Source organism: Sitodiplosis mosellana, unplaced genomic scaffold (genome assembly GCF_009176505.1).
Source record: "Sitodiplosis mosellana isolate CC-2019 unplaced genomic scaffold, AAFC_SMos_1.0 Smas_scaffold_6226, whole genome shotgun sequence".
Taxonomy (NCBI): Eukaryota; Metazoa; Arthropoda; class Insecta; order Diptera; family Cecidomyiidae; genus Sitodiplosis; species Sitodiplosis mosellana.
Window position 1 is genome coordinate 2,229,535 of NW_022601467.1, and position 18,919 is coordinate 2,248,453.

The 18,919-nt window shown below is 36.0% G+C and overlaps 5 protein-coding genes across 7 annotated transcripts; 3 read left to right on the forward strand and 2 right to left on the reverse strand.

The window, feature by feature from the left end:
* The first annotated feature begins 15 nt into the window (after nt 1-15).
* Nucleotides 16-1,759, forward strand: LOC129578518 (NKAP family protein CG6066). Its single transcript, XM_055467232.1, has 3 exons — nt 16-760; nt 849-1,269; nt 1,363-1,759. Exons 1-3 carry the CDS (start codon nt 102-104, stop codon nt 1,639-1,641), a joined length of 1,359 nt encoding a protein of 452 aa, XP_055323207.1. The 5' UTR covers nt 16-101; the 3' UTR covers nt 1,642-1,759.
* An 81-nt stretch (nt 1,760-1,840) lies between these two features.
* LOC129578516 (Y+L amino acid transporter 2) lies at nt 1,841-8,833 on the forward strand. 2 transcript variants are annotated; one of them, XM_055467229.1, is made up of 11 exons: nt 1,841-2,232; nt 5,861-6,077; nt 6,162-6,384; nt 6,463-6,578; nt 6,667-6,792; nt 6,928-7,027; nt 7,111-7,480; nt 7,556-7,705; nt 7,782-7,847; nt 7,927-8,038; nt 8,110-8,833. In XM_055467229.1, exons 2-11 carry the CDS (start codon nt 5,903-5,905, stop codon nt 8,166-8,168), a joined length of 1,497 nt encoding a protein of 498 aa, XP_055323204.1. In that variant the 5' UTR covers nt 1,841-2,232; nt 5,861-5,902; the 3' UTR covers nt 8,169-8,833. The 2 variants fall into 2 exon arrangements, with proteins under 2 accessions (XP_055323204.1, XP_055323203.1); XM_055467228.1 differs by lacking the exon at nt 1,841-2,232 and adding an exon at nt 2,317-3,436.
* Nucleotides 3,230-12,822, forward strand: LOC129578522 (V-type proton ATPase subunit F). Of its 2 annotated transcripts, XM_055467248.1 has the most exons (4): nt 3,230-3,241; nt 12,004-12,200; nt 12,297-12,502; nt 12,576-12,822. In XM_055467248.1, exons 2-4 carry the CDS (start codon nt 12,065-12,067, stop codon nt 12,609-12,611), a joined length of 378 nt encoding a protein of 125 aa, XP_055323223.1. In that variant the 5' UTR covers nt 3,230-3,241; nt 12,004-12,064; the 3' UTR covers nt 12,612-12,822. The 2 variants fall into 2 exon arrangements, with proteins under 2 accessions (XP_055323223.1, XP_055323222.1); XM_055467247.1 differs by lacking the exon at nt 3,230-3,241 and having other exon boundaries at nt 11,916-12,200.
* Nucleotides 10,559-11,852, reverse strand: LOC129578521 (RNA-binding motif protein, X-linked 2). The gene is made up of 4 exons (XM_055467246.1): nt 11,705-11,852; nt 11,331-11,613; nt 11,014-11,250; nt 10,559-10,941 (listed from the first exon to the last, which is right to left on the reverse strand). The coding sequence occupies exons 1-4, from the start codon at nt 11,716-11,718 to the stop codon at nt 10,768-10,770; spliced, it is 708 nt and encodes a 235-aa protein (XP_055323221.1). The 5' UTR covers nt 11,719-11,852; the 3' UTR covers nt 10,559-10,767.
* A 247-nt stretch (nt 12,823-13,069) lies between the features above and the next one.
* LOC129578515 (piwi-like protein Siwi) lies at nt 13,070-18,919 on the reverse strand. Its single transcript, XM_055467227.1, has 11 exons — nt 18,142-18,919; nt 17,852-18,011; nt 16,751-16,849; nt 16,565-16,645; nt 16,000-16,505; nt 15,558-15,881; nt 15,082-15,455; nt 14,811-15,005; nt 14,000-14,740; nt 13,792-13,927; nt 13,070-13,721 (listed from the first exon to the last, which is right to left on the reverse strand). Exons 1-11 carry the CDS (start codon nt 18,193-18,195, stop codon nt 13,593-13,595), a joined length of 2,799 nt encoding a protein of 932 aa, XP_055323202.1. The 5' UTR covers nt 18,196-18,919; the 3' UTR covers nt 13,070-13,592.

Below are 18,919 nucleotides of genomic sequence, written 5' to 3' on the forward strand. Positions count from 1 at the left end.
CGGCGCTCGTTTTGACAATTCACACAGTCGCTGTGAATTGATATTTGGCAATTAGGAATATCAACAGCAATTGTTTTTAAACGTATTCGGTGGTCGACAAAATGAGATCAAGAAGTCGAAGTAGATCCAGAGGAAAGCACGATTCACGATCTCGTGGCCGTGATGATGATAGCCGAAACAAGAAAAGATATAGTGAAAGTAGCTCCAGTTCAAGTCGTTCGTCATCGTCGTCAAGTCGTTCAAGTGAAGAAAATCGATCGAAACAGCCCGACAGACGGCATCGATCCAAATCGAATGGCGACCGATTCCAAGGATCATCGTCACGCAGAGACCGTTCTTCCTCAAGAGAAAAACGGAATCGTCGACAGAGACGAAGCCGGTCAAATTCCCGATCGAACAGACGACGAAGTAGAAGCCGTAGCATAGAGCGGCAAATGAATCGCCAAAAAAGCCGCAGTAAAAGTCGTGATAGCAAAATGACCGCAGCAAATGTCGAACGTTGGCCAAATGATAAGTTTTCTGAAAATAATCGCAGAAGAGATGCATCATATCGGCGTCGTGACGATACTGTTGGAAGAGGTGACCGAAGAGACGACCGAATGGCCAATGAAAATCGTAGACGCCATGGTCTGGGCTATGATAAATCAACTAAACGGCAATTCGAACAAGATATCATGGATACACGGCGAACAAAACGTGAGGTCATTGGAAGGGAAGGTACAGCGATTGTCTGGGGCCGATCACCATCACCATCCGAAATGTAAGTATTACAGAAAACGAACGGTATTTTTTTATAACTATGAAAATCAACAACAATTCTGATTTTATTCTCTACTTTTTCCCACTAGATATGTATCGTCAGATGATGACGAAAGTCAAAAAGACGACAAAAAATCAAATAAGAAAAAGAAAAAGGATGACAAATCGAAGAAAAAATCGAAGAAAAGTAAGAAATCGAAGAAGACCAAAAAGGTTAAAAGCAAAAAGGACAGCAAAAAGAAGAAGAAAAAGAAGAAGGTGTCTAGCTCGAGTGACAGTAGCGATGATAGTAGCGAATCGGATGTATCTGAGGCTGAAGGAGACGTTTGGGTCGAGAAGAATGCTCATGCGGAATTCAAAAAACCGGATGCCGTCAAATCCAAATCGAAAAAAGGCGAAAAAGATGACGGTGACGATGAATCACAAGTTGGTCCATCTCTTCGAAACACATCTGGACTGTCACACAAAGACTTTGGTCATGCTCTGTTGCCCGGTGAAGGTGCGGCTATGGTGAGTATTTTCATTGATCTCCTCTGCATATCCATCGATCATTCAAATAATGAACAAAAATATTGATGCAAATGTTTCTGCATTTCTTTACAGGCGGCGTTCATTGCTGAAGGCAAACGTATTCCAAGAAGAGGTGAAATCGGTTTAACTTCCGAAGAAATTGCAACATTCGAACAGGTTGGCTATGTGATGAGCGGTAGTCGGCATCGGCGTATGGAAGCCGTTCGTATTCGTAAGGAAAATCAAATCTATTCAGCGGACGAGAAACGAGCATTGGCCATGTTCAGCAAAGACGAGCGGCAAAAGCGTGAAAATAAGATTCTGTCTCAATTTAAAGAAATGATTGCATCGAAACTCAGCCAAGATAAATGATTAAATTATAACCAAAAGTAATTAAAGGGAAATTAACTAGATTAAGGTTTTGTTTTGTATTTAGGAACCCTCACGAAAATAAAAACTTGAATAAAAATAAAATATGATACACCAGAAATACTATTGTCTCATTCAAATGGTTTTATTTGCTACTGCGCATATCGTTCGACGCATTTGCTAAATGTTCTCGCATAAAATTACTGTGTGTTACTCATGACGAACGGGCGGGTGGTACACGCAATCCATGCAACCGCACTGTATATACCTATCGATACAATTTCTATATCGAAAATTACGATTTACGGAGCCGACACCACGAGTTAAAAGGTTCTGGTTTTCAAAGTTTCAGGTTATGTTTTTTATTTACCGAATAGACGTAGCCGTGAAATGTGGTGCGTACTGTAAAATCAGGTCATAATTTCCAATTCAAAAATAAGAGTGAGAATGCCGATCAACAAATAATCGAATAGTTTGAATTAAACATTTGGCGGTTCATTAAATGGTTACAAAATCGATTTCCATCCGAAATTCCAATTGAAAATCGTTCATTTAATTTGGTTTTTCTCAAACTATTAATGCTATCATACTTCGGTAGGTATTATGTATAGATTGTATGGGTTCGAAAAATAGTGTTCGGTTTATTTTTTGTTTCTTCGTTATAATTGTGTTTGTTATGTATTGTAGCACATTAGAAGCGTGTGAGTTTTCCTGGCACACATCACATTTAATTAATTTCATTAGAAAGATGTATTACACGGCGCAGTTTAATGAAAAAACACAATTTACAGTTCGATTTAGAATTGAAGGAAGAAAACACATTTTGAAAGAAACATTTGAATCTGGTGCATAAAATAAATTGTGATCGTTGGCCATTGATTTTGATGTTTCTATCCATAAATAATGCAATTAAACAAATCATTATCTCCAACTGAAAATACATACATTTCCCACGCAAAAATATCATCATTCGCATTTGGTTGAGCGAAGAAAAAAACAAATCGGCTTTCTATTGGAATAACATTTAAAGTAATGTGCTTTTATCCGTGCAAACGGACTATTGATTTGTGAAAATGTTTTTTAATGGTGAAATTGATGTGCCTTATTTAAATGATCATTTGCTGACGATTCGACGAAAATGCTGATTTATTTTGATGATTAAAGTGGCAAGAGTTTGTGAAAAAAAAAACGTGTAAGAAGTCTTGACGATTTCATCAGTTGGTTCCTTCTCACCGCACGTACAATATTACCAAAGTATCGCATCTGCTTGCTGTCCGTCACATTACCGCGTGTATTTCAGATGCCGTGTGCTATACGGTTTCTCTTCTCTATCTCTCTTCCTTTCTTTCTCGTTCTATGCTTCCAAATGTGCATGCACGTTGCCGTGACTGTGAGTGTGTGTGTGTGCGTAGACCAAAAATGGTTCACATACGAACGGCAATACGCTTTGCATGTGTTGAGGCAGACTTTTCAATTCTTCTCGTCGTTTGTGTTCTATTCACAATTCGTCACTTTGTTATGCCGAACATTCATTTATATGAATGGGATTGTTGTTAGAATGCGACCAGTAGAGAAATGTAACCAGTAGAAAAAAAAAACATACAGCTCAAATAATCGCTCCGCGTAGTTTTGGTTGAACAGTACAATAGAGAAAAGCCACTAATAAACAATACCATCACGCAAACCAATTTTTCAACCAAATTCAGCGGTGAATATGTAATTAAAGTGATCAATTCGTGTTTCTATCGTCAATCCACATTTTTTTAAATTTAGAAGTTTGTTAGACAACTACACAGAGGTAAAACATTGATAAAAATTCTGAAAATTCATGGATCGGCATATGTAGATCATTAATAGTATAGTCATCTTTTGCCGTTGCAAATTGTTCTAGTACAGTTTTTTTTAAATCGAGTGATATTTTGAAGCACATTTTTTTAACCAAGGAATGTGATTAGGGACAGATAGTTTAAAAAAAACATAATGTGACTTAATGTTTGAGCTAATGTTCTTGAAGGAAAATGTGTGCAGTGTGTGGAAAAAAGCGTATTTACAGTAAAAATAGAGTTATTTTCGAGTGTAGACAAAACATAAAACATTCGTTGGAAGAAAAAAACAAAATATGAAAATAATCGAAACAATTCATGCGAAATTATCGGACGCCTGCAATACGCAATGCGTAACGTTGCCAAGTATCGTCAGACTATTTATCCAATCAGTATTAAATTTCAAATGTCTGTCAATAAACCGGTGCTTTTCTCTTATTATCGCTGATATTGATAAACATCATTTTGTTTTGTCTATGAAACGCATTGTTTGGATATAAAAAGTTGGTACATGAAAATCAACCGAATATACCTGTTGCTGAGCTAACAATATATTTCATGCGAATCGGATGATGAAAAATCTTAACATCCATATAGTGTTTTCTTTTTTGCTCGGTTACACTCAAAATAGTCTATGTTGAAATTTGGTATTTTGGTGCGATAAAGATTTGAATGTGTCAGGCCCAAAGACCAAGCTACAGAATATTTATGTGAAAGTGCATGCTTTTAAATGTTTAAAAACACTTTCTTCGGAACATTCTTGAAGAACCATATTTTCACCAAATCTTGCTTCGAATCAATGAAGTATTGAATGGAACATAAAGTTACTTCGACTCTCACCAACATTTCCGTCATATTGTGCTTAATTGGTTTCATTCTTCATTGTTCTTTGATAAATGAAATTACTTTTTTCTGAAAAAAGAGAGTTGATTTAGGTCAAAATCATCGGTAGCAAATGCAAGAACGCATTTTGCATGCACGCAAACAAACACACTCAATTCCAATTAAATGAAGTGTTTCTCTCGTGTGTAAAAGGCGCATTTATTTCGAATTGAATTTTTTAACCTTTGTGAATCGTGAATGGAATGTTCGCATAAATTGTCATTGAAATAAATATCAATTCAGAATTATTCTCCGTTCGTGTTCAGCTTTTTTCTGTGATACTGAATTCTTTATCTGTTTTACGAATTTGCACCAATTGTAATGAGTATTATTGAGCGAACTCATACCGATGTATGCACAAGTAAACTTGGGTTCAGAACGCACGGAATAACTCAACTGTTTGCTTTCTGATTATCGAACTTAATTTTTGGATGTTTCTTTTCAATAACAATATTCCCGTTACGAGTCGTCAAATCATGATCAACCAATATCCAATACTCTGTATCAGATAATCCGCATTCATTAGGTATTATCTACTTCAGCAAACCAAATCGACAAAAAACGGGGCTCTACTTTTTGTTCCACCTGAGACAGGCATATTTAATGCAGTATTGAAATTTGAAACGAAGCCATTGTTTGGTGTTTTATGTGGTGTGCGTGGGTCATTTAAATTGAACCAACCCATCACTAATCAAATGGAACAAAACTTTATTTTGAAAAATATATATATAGAGAGAGAGAGAGAGAAAAACAAAAGCCGTACAACAACTGACAGGTAGTAGACGAGAGATTTGATCTCATCTTGATTCACAAAATTCTTGTATTGTTGCTTCACTTGGAAATTCAACAAATTGAATCAGCCAGTTTTCATTGTTCGTGCATTTATTTTGATGCAAATGAAAAGGGTTATTTCAATTATTGATTCAATACACAAACACACTCGTTCACTCAGTTAGTTCTCAAAATATTCCGCTCATAAAGCAAATGCATACAGTACAGAGCAGAAGAGAAATTTGAAGAAAGCCATGCATACATTGCCATTGATACGCTTTGTGTTCGTCTCTTAAATTACAGTGGCACAACATGAGCATCATTCGCGTGCAAAGACACATGTTTGATGAATAAAACGTGCATGGAATATTACAGTGCAAAGAGTTAGCGAATAAACAGAGAACGACAATATCAAATTGATCTACTGTTTTAATGAAATCTAATTGATTGATCATGAACCCTTCCACATTTTTCGTACATTCATCATCTTGGCTTGTTTTCCTTCGTACTTGTAATTAAAACATATTTTTATTTCCCGTTTTTGTCGAGCGGTTTTCATTTGCACAAATATCCTAAACACAAACGATGTCATCATTTTGCCAAAAATTACTTGTATCAAGGCAGCAATTAGTTGAAAACTGTTATAACGATAATTATAAATACTATTATGGATATAAAATAAGAGCCTTAATACAGGTGTTTTATCATGAATTGTGTAACTAACCCTTTTCCTCTCTATTTCACAGATATACAGACAACAGTGGATAGGATATTAAAAAAAAGCAAATATGCCGACAGCAAATAATTTACAATCACCGACTGAGGCACCATTGGTGAGTCCATCGAGTGAGGTGGTGCCAGCCACAGATTTAGATAGTGCGGACAATGGAAAAGTTAAAATGAAGAAGCAATTAGGATTAGTTGAAGGCACAGCAATCATTTTGGGCATCATTTTTGGATCAGGTGAGGCAAATTTGTCCCAAAAAGAATTAAATGTTCTGGTATCTGGGCTTAATTTAAATGATTCTTTCATTTAACATTTGATAGGAATTTTTGTGTCACCAAAGGGTGTTATCAAGGAAGTAAATGCGGTCGGAACATCGCTGATTATTTGGGTGATCTGCGGTTTTCTGTCGATGATCGGCGCACTTTGTTATGCTGAATTGGGAACAGCACTTCCAATTTCAGGCGGTGATTATGCATATATAAACGAGGCATACGGCGGATTTCCCGCTTTTCTCTATTTATGGGATGCTTTATTCATTTTTGTGTGAGTTACCCAATTCACGACTTCTAGCATAACATTGATGCTAGATTCGTTATTGAGCAATATTTTCAATCATTTCAGACCGACGACGAACGCTATCATGGGATTAACCTTTTCAAACTATGTACTCCAGCCATTCTTTGAAGATTGTGATGTTCCAGTGGAAGCAGCACAACTTTTAGCTGCCGCAACTATTTGTGAGTTTCGACTTTGAAATTGAAACTATTCGAATATTACATTTCCGTTACATCATGCGACAATTGAAATTATTTCAACGGATTTCAGGTTTCCTCACATTCATCAATTGCTATGATGTAAAGTTCACAACAAAGCTTCAGAATGTCTTTATGTTCACCAAAATTGCGGCACTCGTTATTGTCATCATTGTTGGGGTAATCTACATGTCAATGGGTAAGACCTTGAATAATTGTACATTTTTTAACTCAATTTTGAATTAGACGAATTTCAAATGTGCGCCTTGAAAATAAATTTCTTTTTTTTTTTTTTTTCTCCATTAATTCAATCCAATTTCATTTTAATCAATAGGAAACATGCAAAATTTCGATAAGCCGTTTGCAAATACAGAAACCGATCCGGGAAAACTATCGATTGCATTTTATTCGGGAATTTTCTCGTATGCCGGATGGTGAGTTCATTTTTTCAAATAATTATTATTGAATAGTTTTTTGGTTTTAGTGGACAAAATTAAAACGGTTTTCCATTTTTAAGGAATTACTTGAACTTTATGACGGAAGAATTGAGAGAACCGTACAAAAATCTACCTCGTGCTATTTACATATCATTGCCATTGGTGACGGCAATCTATGTTCTGGCAAATATGGCATATTTGGCAGTTTTATCAAGAAACGAAATGCTTGCCTCGAACGCTATCGCCGTGACATTTGGAAATAAATTGTTGACATATGGTGCCTGGGTGATTCCACTGATGGTGGCCATTTCAGCGTTTGGTGGCCTTTGCGTGCACATTATGGCATCATCTCGAATGTGCTTTGTCGGTGCTCGAAACGGTCATATGCCGTCTTTGCTGTCACACATCAATGTTAAAACATTCACACCAGTGCCATCGCTTGTTTTTCTGGTGAGAAATCTTCGAAATTATTTTTTTCCAATTCCTTGTTCATATTTCTCTAATCGATTTAAATTTAAATTGCAGTGTATTTTATCACTGTTCATGCTGATAATTAGCGATGTCCATGTACTGATAACGTACAGTATGATTGTGGAATCATTCTTCATTATGCTTTCAGTGTCGTCGGTGTTGTATTTCCGATATAAGCGACCGAACATGAATCGACCAATCAAAGTATGTCTTGATGCAGGATGACCAAACATTTAAAAAAAAAACGATTTTAACATTTTTTTTCTCTTCAATTTTTCAGTTGCCACTCATCATACCAATCGCATTCACTATAATCAGTGCATTTTTAATGGTCGTTCCATGCTATGTGAGTTAATTAGCATTGATTTTTAACAAATAGCAATTTACTGATATGCTCTTTTGTTGTTGTTGTCGTTATTGTACAGGTTGCTCCGTACGAAGTTTCCATGGGCATTTTGATTACCGTTGCTGGCATCCCAGTCTATTATTTTGGCGTTGTTTGGAAGAACAAACCGAAATTCGTTCAAGATGCCATCGGTAAGTCAACAACAAAACTCTCTCAACAATTCGACGGGATTTTAATGCGTTTGTTTTTCGTTTTTTTTTAGACAATGTGACGATTTTCTGTCAAAAATTCTTGCTATCTGCCAAAGAAGAATGTGATTAACCAGATTTGAATGTTTTATGACAAGAGCAATTAACACAGTCGCCGAAACTGATACTCATTTGTATTGGATATTGAAATCGATCACTGCATCAAAAGACAATAGTAATGATAGTACACGCTTCGATTTTGAATCTCTGTGTCGAATCATATTGGAATAGTTCGAGTCTAAAAATATTTTTTTATCTTCTGAAATTATGTTTAATTAAATCAGCAAGCAAACAATTGTTCATATTTCTCACAAATTTCTCAATCATTTGTTTCAATGTATGTGACATGCAACAAGTGCTAAGGTCAGATAATTAGAATTCCCATCATCACGTTTTTTTTTTATCGTAGTTGTTTTCGTTTCATTTATTACTTAATTTGTTTTTTTTTTTTTAAATCTGAGAAATTTAAGTCTACAGTACAAGTAATTGTAAAACAGATGTAAAAATGAACAGATTTAAACTAAAGAGAGATCATCTTAAAATTAAGAATCGATTTATTTAGGAATGAAAGTTGTATATGTATTTTTGAATTCTCTGATCACAATCACAATATATATTTTAACAAAATATTGAATTGCAGCGAATTTCGCAATGGAGTGTGTCAATTATAATTTACGTCTAAAGGACGCTAATAAAGAGAATCGCTGCAAAGCCTATTACCACCAACTTTATTCAAAAGTGATTTTGTTTCTGTTTGTTTTTTTAATGTACAAAAATTCCGATTCTTCACGTTTATTGATTATTCAGCAGTAAAAATCGCCACACTAAATTCAGTTTCAGCTATTTCGCAGGTTCAGCTCAAATACCCACTCCAAATGTCGACTTCAATTCTTAACAACTATTATGTAACTCCAATTTGTACACCATTTGCGATCCAGTATGATGACGTGCAAATACCCAGTAAATCAGAATTATGTTTTGAATCTCCGCTGTATTTTATTCGTAAAAAATAACCCGATCATTTTTCTTTAAATTAGGATCTTCTGAAAATTCAAAATTCCATTCTTTGGATCAGACATGTTGTTCATTAAGGTAGAATATGTAAACGTATACATGGATTATCCAGCCTTACGTATCGAAGTTCTAATCACTCACAACTATGATTTTGGTTCGTATACGATTTTCGACCAAACACAAAACTGATTCATAGCTTTCTAAATTGGTTTCTAATTGTGCAACGTGAAATTTAAATTTTGATAGGTTTTTACCATATCTCAATAAATTCTTAATTTCTAATATTGGAAGGGGTTCATCAATAAAATCGTCGTCATAGCAAAGCATCTCGATTGACTCTAATGCAGTTTGCGTCTTTATAATTTCACCCCATTGAAGCAATTTTTTTGAGGAAATATTCTGAACTCGACATATTTTAATGTCTTTATGGTTAACAATCGATAAGATGAAGCGATATTCGGATTTTTATCACGTAGACGTATTTTGATGTAAGACAAAATTCTACAAGATTTCTTGAATTATCACACATGGCTTTTAATATCAATGGAGTTAATTTGCTGCAATTCAAATTCAAACGTTGCAATTGAGGATTTAACGACAAAAAATCGAAAACAATGTCGTCTGTTACATTTGGCGAGCATAAGTAAAACCATTCCAATTGTGGAATTGTTCGCCTGAAACAATGCAATTCCGTATGTAACAAACATTCTATTTTTAATTTTTTCAACGCTGGAAACATAGGGGTATTGCAGCGACCATAAAATATATGTATTGCATCAAGTTTATCAAGCTCTTTCAAGTTTATGCATAGTGTCGAACTTTTGTTCAAGCTCTACCATCTAAATGTACAGTAAAATAATTTACGGGCACGACGTAAGATGGCGTTTTTTCTGGTCAAAAAAGTTGCAATATCCCTTTGGCTGGAAACGGTTTAAAGCTATCGTAATTTCTTAGCATTTCAACAAAGTACTATTTTTTTTCTACACGAAAAATTGTTCAACGCATTTTTGAGCGCTACGGCAGAAAACATCTACTTCAAGTTGAATAATCCAATTCACATCCTGATTTGTGTGTGAATCAAACCTGGTTTTTGTCCCTGTTATTTCATATAGATACTATTTCTTATGCTTGAACTCAGTGGCCCATTTGATGAGTGAATATTTGATATTAATCTTATCGTTATCGCTGCTACCGCATACAAAACGCCGTCACCACACCATCGACCGGTAAAAACGTCATCTTACACTTAAAATAAGTAAAAAGGTGTGAATTTAATGGGCAAGATGAGAGAAGTTACCAGTGCAATGCTGTGATCGAATACAAACATATAAATCGTTTGTATAATAGCACTCGAAAACTGAAAGAGTTCATTTGACTTTGGGTGAAAGAAATAGTAAACGAAATCGTTTAAATGCAGCCGATTGCTTGGAGAACGTACAATTCAATGTGTTTCGTTAAAATAACATTTTATTTGTCATTTGGTGGTGATCTTCTCTTTAAACGATAACGACAACGAAACATTATCAATGTTACAATTGAAAATGCTAATCATTGCGGTAGCCGAAGAAGGACCACACATCATTTTCGTATTGGCTGATGATATGGTATTTTTGTTTTTCATAAAATAAGATAAAATTAAATAATGAAGGACGAAATAATCAACGTCGCGATGATTTTTTTCGTCTGCGTTCCGAATCTGAACTGTCCGAATCAGATGATGAGCTTCGGCTAGATGATGAAGAGCGTTTCTTCTTTTTACTCTTTTTACTTTTCTTTTCTTTCTTTTCTTTTTTCAATTTTTTCTCCTTTTTATATTTCTTCTCTTTCTTCTCCTGGAAATGAAAATTTTCGTAAACATAATTTAAATTAAAATCGGTTAGTACTTCTGAATGCAATGATTGTACCTTTTTCGTAGAGTCTTTTTCTAGTTTGACATCTCTGATTGGCAATCGCATGGGCAATCGTACTCCACCGATAATTTCGTCTTTTGACTCCTCTCGTTTTATTTGACTTGGTGGCAACTGTAACTTCGGTGCACATCCCTCCTCGTGCAATTGTCGTGTTTCATCATCCAGTTTGTCATTATCTTTTGGCGGTTTATAGTCATTCACATGATCCACTCGAAGTGATTTACCCAATATCTGTGAAGATTCATATTTTTTTTTAGTGCCATCGAATGAGACGACTTTAAATTGTTCATCATTTCATGGTAAAAACTCACTTTAACACCATTCAAGTTGTCAACAGCTAATACTGTTGATCGTTGGTCCTCATAGCAAATGAAACAGAAGCCCTTTTGTTTGCCCGTCGCCTTATCTCGTACCAAATTTATGTTGACTATTTCACCGTACTGTGAAAATACACAAATAATATCTCCTTCGGTTAAATCATAAGGCAATCCTCCGACAAAGATCCAAGCGCTATTTTTGTATTGGTCGTGCCATGACGATTTACCGCCTCGCGTCAACTCAAGTTCACTGAGTTTGGTGACATTTTTCATATTTCTGTTGGAAGAAAAACACACAAGAAAATAAATTATCAAAATATCGGTGGAAAATGTGAAAATATATCTCATTAGATTGTTATTTTACTCACGTTAAGGGATTCATTGTGATGAGAATAATGAGCAATTTTCAATTCAGCAATAGATGAATGCGTATGATACGTTTGTTTACAAAATTTTGTTTTGTGAGGTTAGAATTTTTTTTGACAGTTTTAGCTTTCAATGTTCCATGGTCGATCGATAGGGGAATCTGAAACAAACATATATGGCAATACTATCTATTTGTCTCGCTTCATTCACAGTGTTTGCTTCAATTGTGTAGCTCATCACGACGTTAGTCAGGTGACAGTTTTGAAAATTGTAATTGTGATAAAAGAAAAACATACACGATAGTTCGAACTCAATTTGTTTGACACGATAAATTCGCAGAAAATCGAAATAAAATCTCAAAAATGGCATTGCATTCGGCTGTAAAAGGAAAACTTATCTCTGTTATTGGAGATGAAGATACTTGCGTTGGTTTTTTATTGGGAGGTGTTGGTGAAATCAATAAAAATCGTCATCCCAACTTTATGGTTGTCGACAAAAGTAAGGACAAGAGAATCATTTCAAACGAATAGATGTTTTTGGTGCACATGACAAGGTGTGGTCATTAATTGAACTTTTCTCATTTCCCCCGTGTAGATACACCAATTGGCGAGATTGAGGAGTGCTTCAAGCGTTTTATTAAACGTGATGACATCGATATTATTCTGATAAACCAAAGCTATGCTGAATTGATTCGTCATGTGATCGATGCGCATACATCACCATTGCCAGCTGTTTTGGAGATTCCATCAAAGGACCATCCATACGATGCATCTAAAGATTCAATTTTGCGACGTGCCAAGGTTTTTATCTAATACATCACGCGATTCCACTGCAAATAAATAACTAATAACGTTACTTTGTTTTTCCTTGCAGGGTATGTTCAATCCAGAGGATATGGGCGCTCGTTAATTGGGATTGTGAAATATATGTGAAATAATTTACTATCAAAATATCCAGAAATTTTATTCGATTCCCTTTCTGTTGTTATTGTGAAAATATTTGAACATATTTAATGATTTAAAAAAATGTACGAACAATTAAAGAAAAATGAGTAGAATTCCCTGTATTATAATGTCATTTCAAATTCAACAAATGAATAAAAATTAGATTTTTAAACCAACACCTTCATCTCTTCATTCGATTTATGGTCAGAAAAAAAAGTTTTTACATTGCACCGTCATCGAATATCGAATATTTTTGAGGTAACTGAAATCGATTGGGAATAGATAGAACAAAGTGAATTTGGAGGATCCCACAGAACAATGACTATGTCAGCACAAAAAAAATCGTGATTATAGTGATTTTCTCTTCAAATGGATACAAATTGAATTTTCTCCTTCCCCTCGAAAAAAAGAAAACACAATACATTTAACGTTTTATTCAAAAATTGTTTTTACTTTTATAATAAAAATATATTTTGTTGAGAGTCAACTCGAAATATTTGATTTAAAACTTTAAAAAAATCCAGTTCATGCCACTGGTTATTAAAATAAATCTGTCTTTGTTCAATGAGAAAAATGGTATTTTCTTGTGAAATTTGGGTATTCTTTTAAAAAAAAAGTGTGTCATGCAAAATATGTATTCAATCAGATTTGTCTCGATACGTCTGTTAAATTGACCATATTTTTTTCAACATGCTTCAGTTAGGTGATTATCGTTTAATACTTCGTTTTGTCTCATGACTTTTTTGAAAGAAAAAAAAAATTGTTTGTATGAAAAAAGATTAAAAAAATAATGGCTTTGCTCACAAAGCTTGTGTTTAAAAATGTTGATTGTAAAAATGTGTTTTTTTTTCTTGGAAGAGTACGTCTTCTTCCGTAAATGGTTATATTAGTGTCAGTCCAAAGAAGCGTTTCAATGCGACGACCATCTTCATCGTGATTTCTCACTTTAAAGGAAGTAAAGGTACTGAGATAGTTCATTGGCTGGGGCTTGATGCAAAAAGTTGCCAACCAAGAATGCCAATTTGTGAGCGTATTGGCAGACAGCCGGTACTCGGGTTGTTCCAGACCAGTTGTACTGAAATGATAGAACAAAAATAATGAATTCATTATATTCCAATTGGTTTGGATAAAAGGTGTTAACTTACGTAAAGATGGCACATTTTAAAGGTCATCATTTGTAGCTTGTCGGGCGGCAAACCGAACGTGTCATAGATGACATTGTAGTTTGTTGGTGTTGCAGTGCCTTGGTTGACCGCTTGTGATACTAAGAAGAAATCGTACCTGATAAGAAAAGAAAACCCAAATTGTTGTTATATAAATCATTCAACATTTTACTTAAATTCTCGATATTACCGTTCGGGTAAAGTGACGATATCATCAACCACTGTTCCCGCTGGTACATTGTTAGTACCCTGGCCGCTTGTTGCGAAGAACTTTGTATTAATGCGCTTTGATACGATGACAAATGCCAACTTTACTGGTTGTTCACCATAGAATTGCTTCAAATTGTTAAGCAAATTCTGCAGCTCGTGCTGATAAACATAATTGGTTTGACCTTCACCAACTCCATCCCGATAGAATAGGATACGATCGGGAAGCGTTTTATGTATAGCGCGATATTGTCGTAATGCAGCCACAACATTCAAAGACAAATTGTTCGACAGCTCTTCACCATTCTGATGGGCTGAAACCGCACTGAAAAATTTGGTTGATCGGCGCATATCCATGGTTGCGACCACAGCACCAAATGAACGAGATCGATCACGTGTATCATGGCAAACATCGTAGCCAATGAACATGCAATTGCTTAACTTAACATCAACGGCCCATGGCATTCCGCCAATTTTCGAGTTGATTTGAATGGCCACTTTTGTTGCAACCGATCGCATTTTGCGCATATCACGCGAATCCATGACACGTCGAGTGACCACTTGCGATGGAACGGCATGGCGTACACTGCAAACCTTTTTAATGATGCTGTAACGATCAGCTTGGTTGTTGCTAACCATAATTACAATCATCTTCTTGTTCTGATTGCAAATTTGTTCCAACACATTGCTCAACGTAGTAGCCCGATCGTCCGGCACATTGACTCTGTAAGTGACATTCATCCATTTGAAAATATTCCAATATATTCCAACTGTATTGTATGCAATATACTCACATTTGCGGCTCGCCAACTTGGAACGCCATTCCATTCGACACATCACGAAGACATTGAATGAATGCCTGTCCATCTCGTTGTAAACTTTGTGGCACAACTACTGCCCATTGCTTATCAGCCAACCTTTCGGAACTGAACATCGAATTGCGGCCCTGCAACGCATTTGTCCACGACGCTTGGTGATCAGCTCGAACTCTGTCAATCATATCAATATTTCGTTATTTTCACATTTTAAACCAATAAAATTGAAGCAGAACGAACTAAAACTTACTTTGCATTTTGGCCCAATTGAATCTCCTCCGCTGGCAATTGACGAGCTGGCACATCAACTAAATCCCGATCCAAATCCAAGTCCCAGTCACGAAGGCATGCAATACTAGTCGGAGTGCTCTGCAGACGATTATTGAATGCAATCAACTTTTGAATCCTTTGACCTGGCCCGACTCGAGTGTGAATGGCAACGTCTTTCATCAAATTGAAATTTCGACGCATTTCATCAGTGTATCCGGTTGGAGTACACAGCTCTGGAATCAAATTTATTGGGCGAGCTTCTTCTTCGCGACCTCTTGCTCCACGGATATCTCGTTCAGTGGGGGTAGATCGCAGGAGAGGCTGGCCTGGATCTGTGATCTGCAGACCATGTTTCTGTGAATGAATTTTAAGGGTTTCAATCAAATAATAAATTGAAAATGAAGAAATATTTTTTTCTATTTTTCGATCGAGGAGACAGACAGACGAGATACTTACGGTCTTGTAGTAATCGATGTAAGATTTCGGACCGTCGCGTGTGTCAAATGTTGCCGCTGGTGTCACATCAAAGATGACATCGGAAATGCGGTAAGTTTTGTTGTTGTACCGAGTAAGTACGATCATGCCCAACACTTCTTGTTGGAACGCTTGCTGATAATTGTTACGATTGTTGGTGTAGCATCGTCGCAGAACATCCAGCAATGTTTCCGTTCGCATCAATTTATGCTTGATTTCTGCCATCATCAAGAGATTTTTTTCATGTTGGCGAATCGATGTTGTATAGCCTGGCCAGAGTTCAATGTTATGCTGTCTGATAACGATCTAATGAGCAGAAATGAATAAATAACATGGATTATGAAAAAATTATCTCGTCTTAATATTTTCTTCAGAAAAATTGAAAATGTTCATCCACTTTTATCTTGTGATTTACTAAACTTACCCGGGCATCCGCATCGAAATAGTCGCGTGAAACGCGTTGCAAATTGAGCTCTTTGAACGCTTTCTTCATAATAATATTTAACAATTGGATGAACCGCATTTCAAGCGGTGAAATCAAGCCGACTCTCGAAAACTTAATCAAAATTTCGTTTTGATCGCGATCCCGAGTGCTTATCTCGAATCGTTCGCTTTCAAGCTGGCGAACAGTGAAAATACTTGATCCACGATCATATAGAAAATTTCCAATTCGTGGTCTTTGTTGAGCGAGCAAGAGATTTTTGAATGCCGGATTTTCCACCTCTGGCGTGAACTCCACGTGATAGTGGAACACTTGCCACTTGATTTTCGAGTTGAGCGCAAAATAATTCGCCTTCACGTTGAACACACGTCCACTATTTCCTTTCTTCGACGCAACGTGACCTGGTTTTGTTTCAACCAAAGCTAGACTTTGTTCCGATCGATCGCCACGAATCGCACCTCTCGGTGCCCCAACACGGGTCTTTTCAACTAACATTGGAAATGAAATTTGTAATCGGTTTTTAGAACGTATGAGGAAAATGTTTTACCTGATTGAGGCTTTGTTGACGATCCACTCGAATCAGTTTCACCGGATTTCTTGCTTTGACCCCATGCCGACGGTTTTACGGCTAATTCACAAATAAAAATAAAACATGAAATTAAATTGAATTTTTAAAGAATATTTATTGAGATTGTGTCATTCTACATTCCAGTAGAAGATTTTTTTTACTCACCTTGAGTGTTTCCACTTGGTTGTTGTGGCTGTGAGACGGATGGTGGTGGACCACGAGAAGTCGATGCTGGTGGTGCACGAGAAGCTGATGCCGCCGCATCTAAATTTGAAACGGTTCAATTGAGAGTTAAGTAATGTATTTACATTGCAGAAAGGACACAGTGAATAGCACCAAACATGTGTTTTCCGATGGCTGAGCATCTCAGAATTTCGTAAGCTACGAATATATCCTAGCATATCGACGACGCATACTGTATAATACAGTGGCATGTGTTGCTACGTGCAGCCGCAACGACTCAACTGGAATGTGTATGTTGTTGCTGCGTGCAGCCACATCAACTGAACACACTTCGGTCGAGTCGTTGCGGCTGCACGTAGAAACACACGCCACTGTATTATACAGTATGCGTCGTCGATATGCTCGGATATATCTGTAGCTTACGAAATGCTGAGATGTCCAGCCATCGGAAAACACATGTTTGAATAGCACACATTTTCCTATACAGTCTTATGAAAAAGATGAATGAGTTGTTTTATAGAACGCAAACTGAAAAACGCATGTGTCTGTTGAGTTAAATGCAAATGCCTACTTTGTCGTGACGTATGGTAATCTATGGCTTTGGTTGTTTTTCTATTTCTCTTTGACTACAAAATATTGTCGTTTTTTTTTTATTGTTCGTCAAAATTTTATGACTACTTCAAAATTTTCATCTCAAGCAAATCATAGAATATAATGATTTATATTTTGAATACTGCTAAGTAATTTGTTAAGTACAAAAGTGATTAAAAACGAAAGAATTTGTTGTTGAAAAAAAAAATCTGAATTCAAATGAAATGGAACGATAAATGCAGAGCGCTCAACTGATATCAATATTTGTATTAGAATCATAATGAGTTGTGTTGTGTTGGCAGAATTTCTTCAGTTGTTAATTTTGAAGTCCGTAGTCAAAATTTTTGTTAATTTATGAAGTCTATCCAAACAATTTTCATGCCAACGATAAATTCCGAAAAACATGTGCTAAGAAAATGTTGACTTCGGACTTTAAAATTAAAGTCCAAGCACTTGGAATGAGTATAAAATGTGCACACATGAATTTCTAACCTGGATTACGATTTGGCCGTGCTCGTCCACCAAGTGGTGGACCAAATGCATTTGGATCGGCAAAATTCGGTGGCGCTTGATTTTGGTTGCCTTGTGGACGTTGATTTTGCGGTCTTCCATCGCCCCTTCCTTGATTTCCCCAAGCGTTTCCACCTTGATTCTATTTTATATTTACACATTTGTGAGAAAAAAATATCTTTTGAAAAAATTTACAATATTTTGACATTCCAAATAAAAACTGTGATGGCACTTCAATCAAATGGAAACCAATAAAAAAAAGAGTAGTTTACCGCTGGTTTTCCATTTCGGCCTGGATTGCCACCTTTACCACGCGGTTGGCTCATATTCGTGCAATACGACTTTTTATTTCACGAACTAACTGTTCACGTCGATGTTTTTTTTTTATTACGCTGCCGTTTCAAAATGTTCTTTTAGTATGATTTAAAATGTTCGTCACGCTTGATAATACTGAGTCAATTAGGAAAAAAACTAGACGATTTTGTTCGAAAATGGAAATTAGAAATTTGAAGCACTTTTTCAAGTAAAAAAAAAAAAACTATTTACTTTAATTGTCACTAGTGTTAATGGATTTGAAATTTATGATGAAAATAATAATGAGAGCGCGAATTGAATGAACTCCAGTGTTGTTGGTTTCATTGAACAAAGTGTTTTGTGTTATACGATATGACAGATGCTTCTTTCCGACCCAATGCAAACACAGCAAACTGATGTGAATGTATTGTCGGTACACAGAGCTCAGCGAGGGTATGCATTCGTATAGCTCACAATACGTGCATACACATATACACACATACACACATCCACACATACACGCGAACTCACTTTCAATTCTATCGTTTTACATTACATCATGGCCTTTCGTGTCTTGATTTTTCTTCTTCTGATTTTCGTTCGATCGACGTTCCTTGCCAATACATTTGAAACGCGTGTTCGTCGATGCTAAAATGCTACACTGCTGCAGTTCTACTTAATCGACTTTCGTTTGTATACAGATTTAATAGTGCCGACCGATTGAGTTCGCAGCGTTTGCGTTTTGCTTTTTCTGCA

Excerpts from the sequence above, each read along its gene's own strand:
- LOC129578518 (XM_055467232.1), top strand. The coding sequence starts at position 102 with ATGAGATCAAGAAGTCGAAGTAGATCCAGAGGAAAGCACGATTCACGA. Across the intron at positions 761-848 it reads TCACCATCACCATCCGAAAT|ATATGTATCGTCAGATGATG; the intron begins GTAAGTATTACA and ends TTTTCCCACTAG. Across the intron at positions 1,270-1,362 it reads CCGGTGAAGGTGCGGCTATG|GCGGCGTTCATTGCTGAAGG; the intron begins GTGAGTATTTTC and ends ATTTCTTTACAG.
- LOC129578516 (XM_055467229.1), top strand. The coding sequence starts at position 5,903 with ATGCCGACAGCAAATAATTTACAATCACCGACTGAGGCACCATTGGTG. Across the intron at positions 6,078-6,161 it reads GGGCATCATTTTTGGATCAG|GAATTTTTGTGTCACCAAAG; the intron begins GTGAGGCAAATT and ends AACATTTGATAG. Across the intron at positions 7,706-7,781 it reads ACATGAATCGACCAATCAAA|TTGCCACTCATCATACCAAT; the intron begins GTATGTCTTGAT and ends TCAATTTTTCAG.
- LOC129578521 (XM_055467246.1), bottom strand. Across the intron at positions 11,251-11,330 it reads ACAACTTGAATGGTGTTAAA|ATATTGGGTAAATCACTTCG; the intron begins GTGAGTTTTTAC and ends GAATCTTCACAG. Across the intron at positions 10,942-11,013 it reads AAAAAGACTCTACGAAAAAG|GAGAAGAAAGAGAAGAAATA; the intron begins GTACAATCATTG and ends TTTCATTTCCAG.
- LOC129578522 (XM_055467248.1), top strand. The coding sequence starts at position 12,065 with ATGGCATTGCATTCGGCTGTAAAAGGAAAACTTATCTCTGTTATTGGA. Across the intron at positions 12,201-12,296 it reads CTTTATGGTTGTCGACAAAA|ATACACCAATTGGCGAGATT; the intron begins GTAAGGACAAGA and ends TCCCCCGTGTAG. Across the intron at positions 12,503-12,575 it reads CAATTTTGCGACGTGCCAAG|GGTATGTTCAATCCAGAGGA; the intron begins GTTTTTATCTAA and ends TTTTCCTTGCAG.
- LOC129578515 (XM_055467227.1), bottom strand. The coding sequence starts at position 18,195 with ATGAGCCAACCGCGTGGTAAAGGTGGCAATCCAGGCCGAAATGGAAAA. Across the intron at positions 18,012-18,141 it reads GCCGAAATGGAAAACCAGCG|AATCAAGGTGGAAACGCTTG; the intron begins GTAAACTACTCT and ends AATATAAAATAG. Across the intron at positions 16,850-17,851 it reads ACGGCCAAATCGTAATCCAG|ATGCGGCGGCATCAGCTTCT; the intron begins GTTAGAAATTCA and ends TTTCAAATTTAG.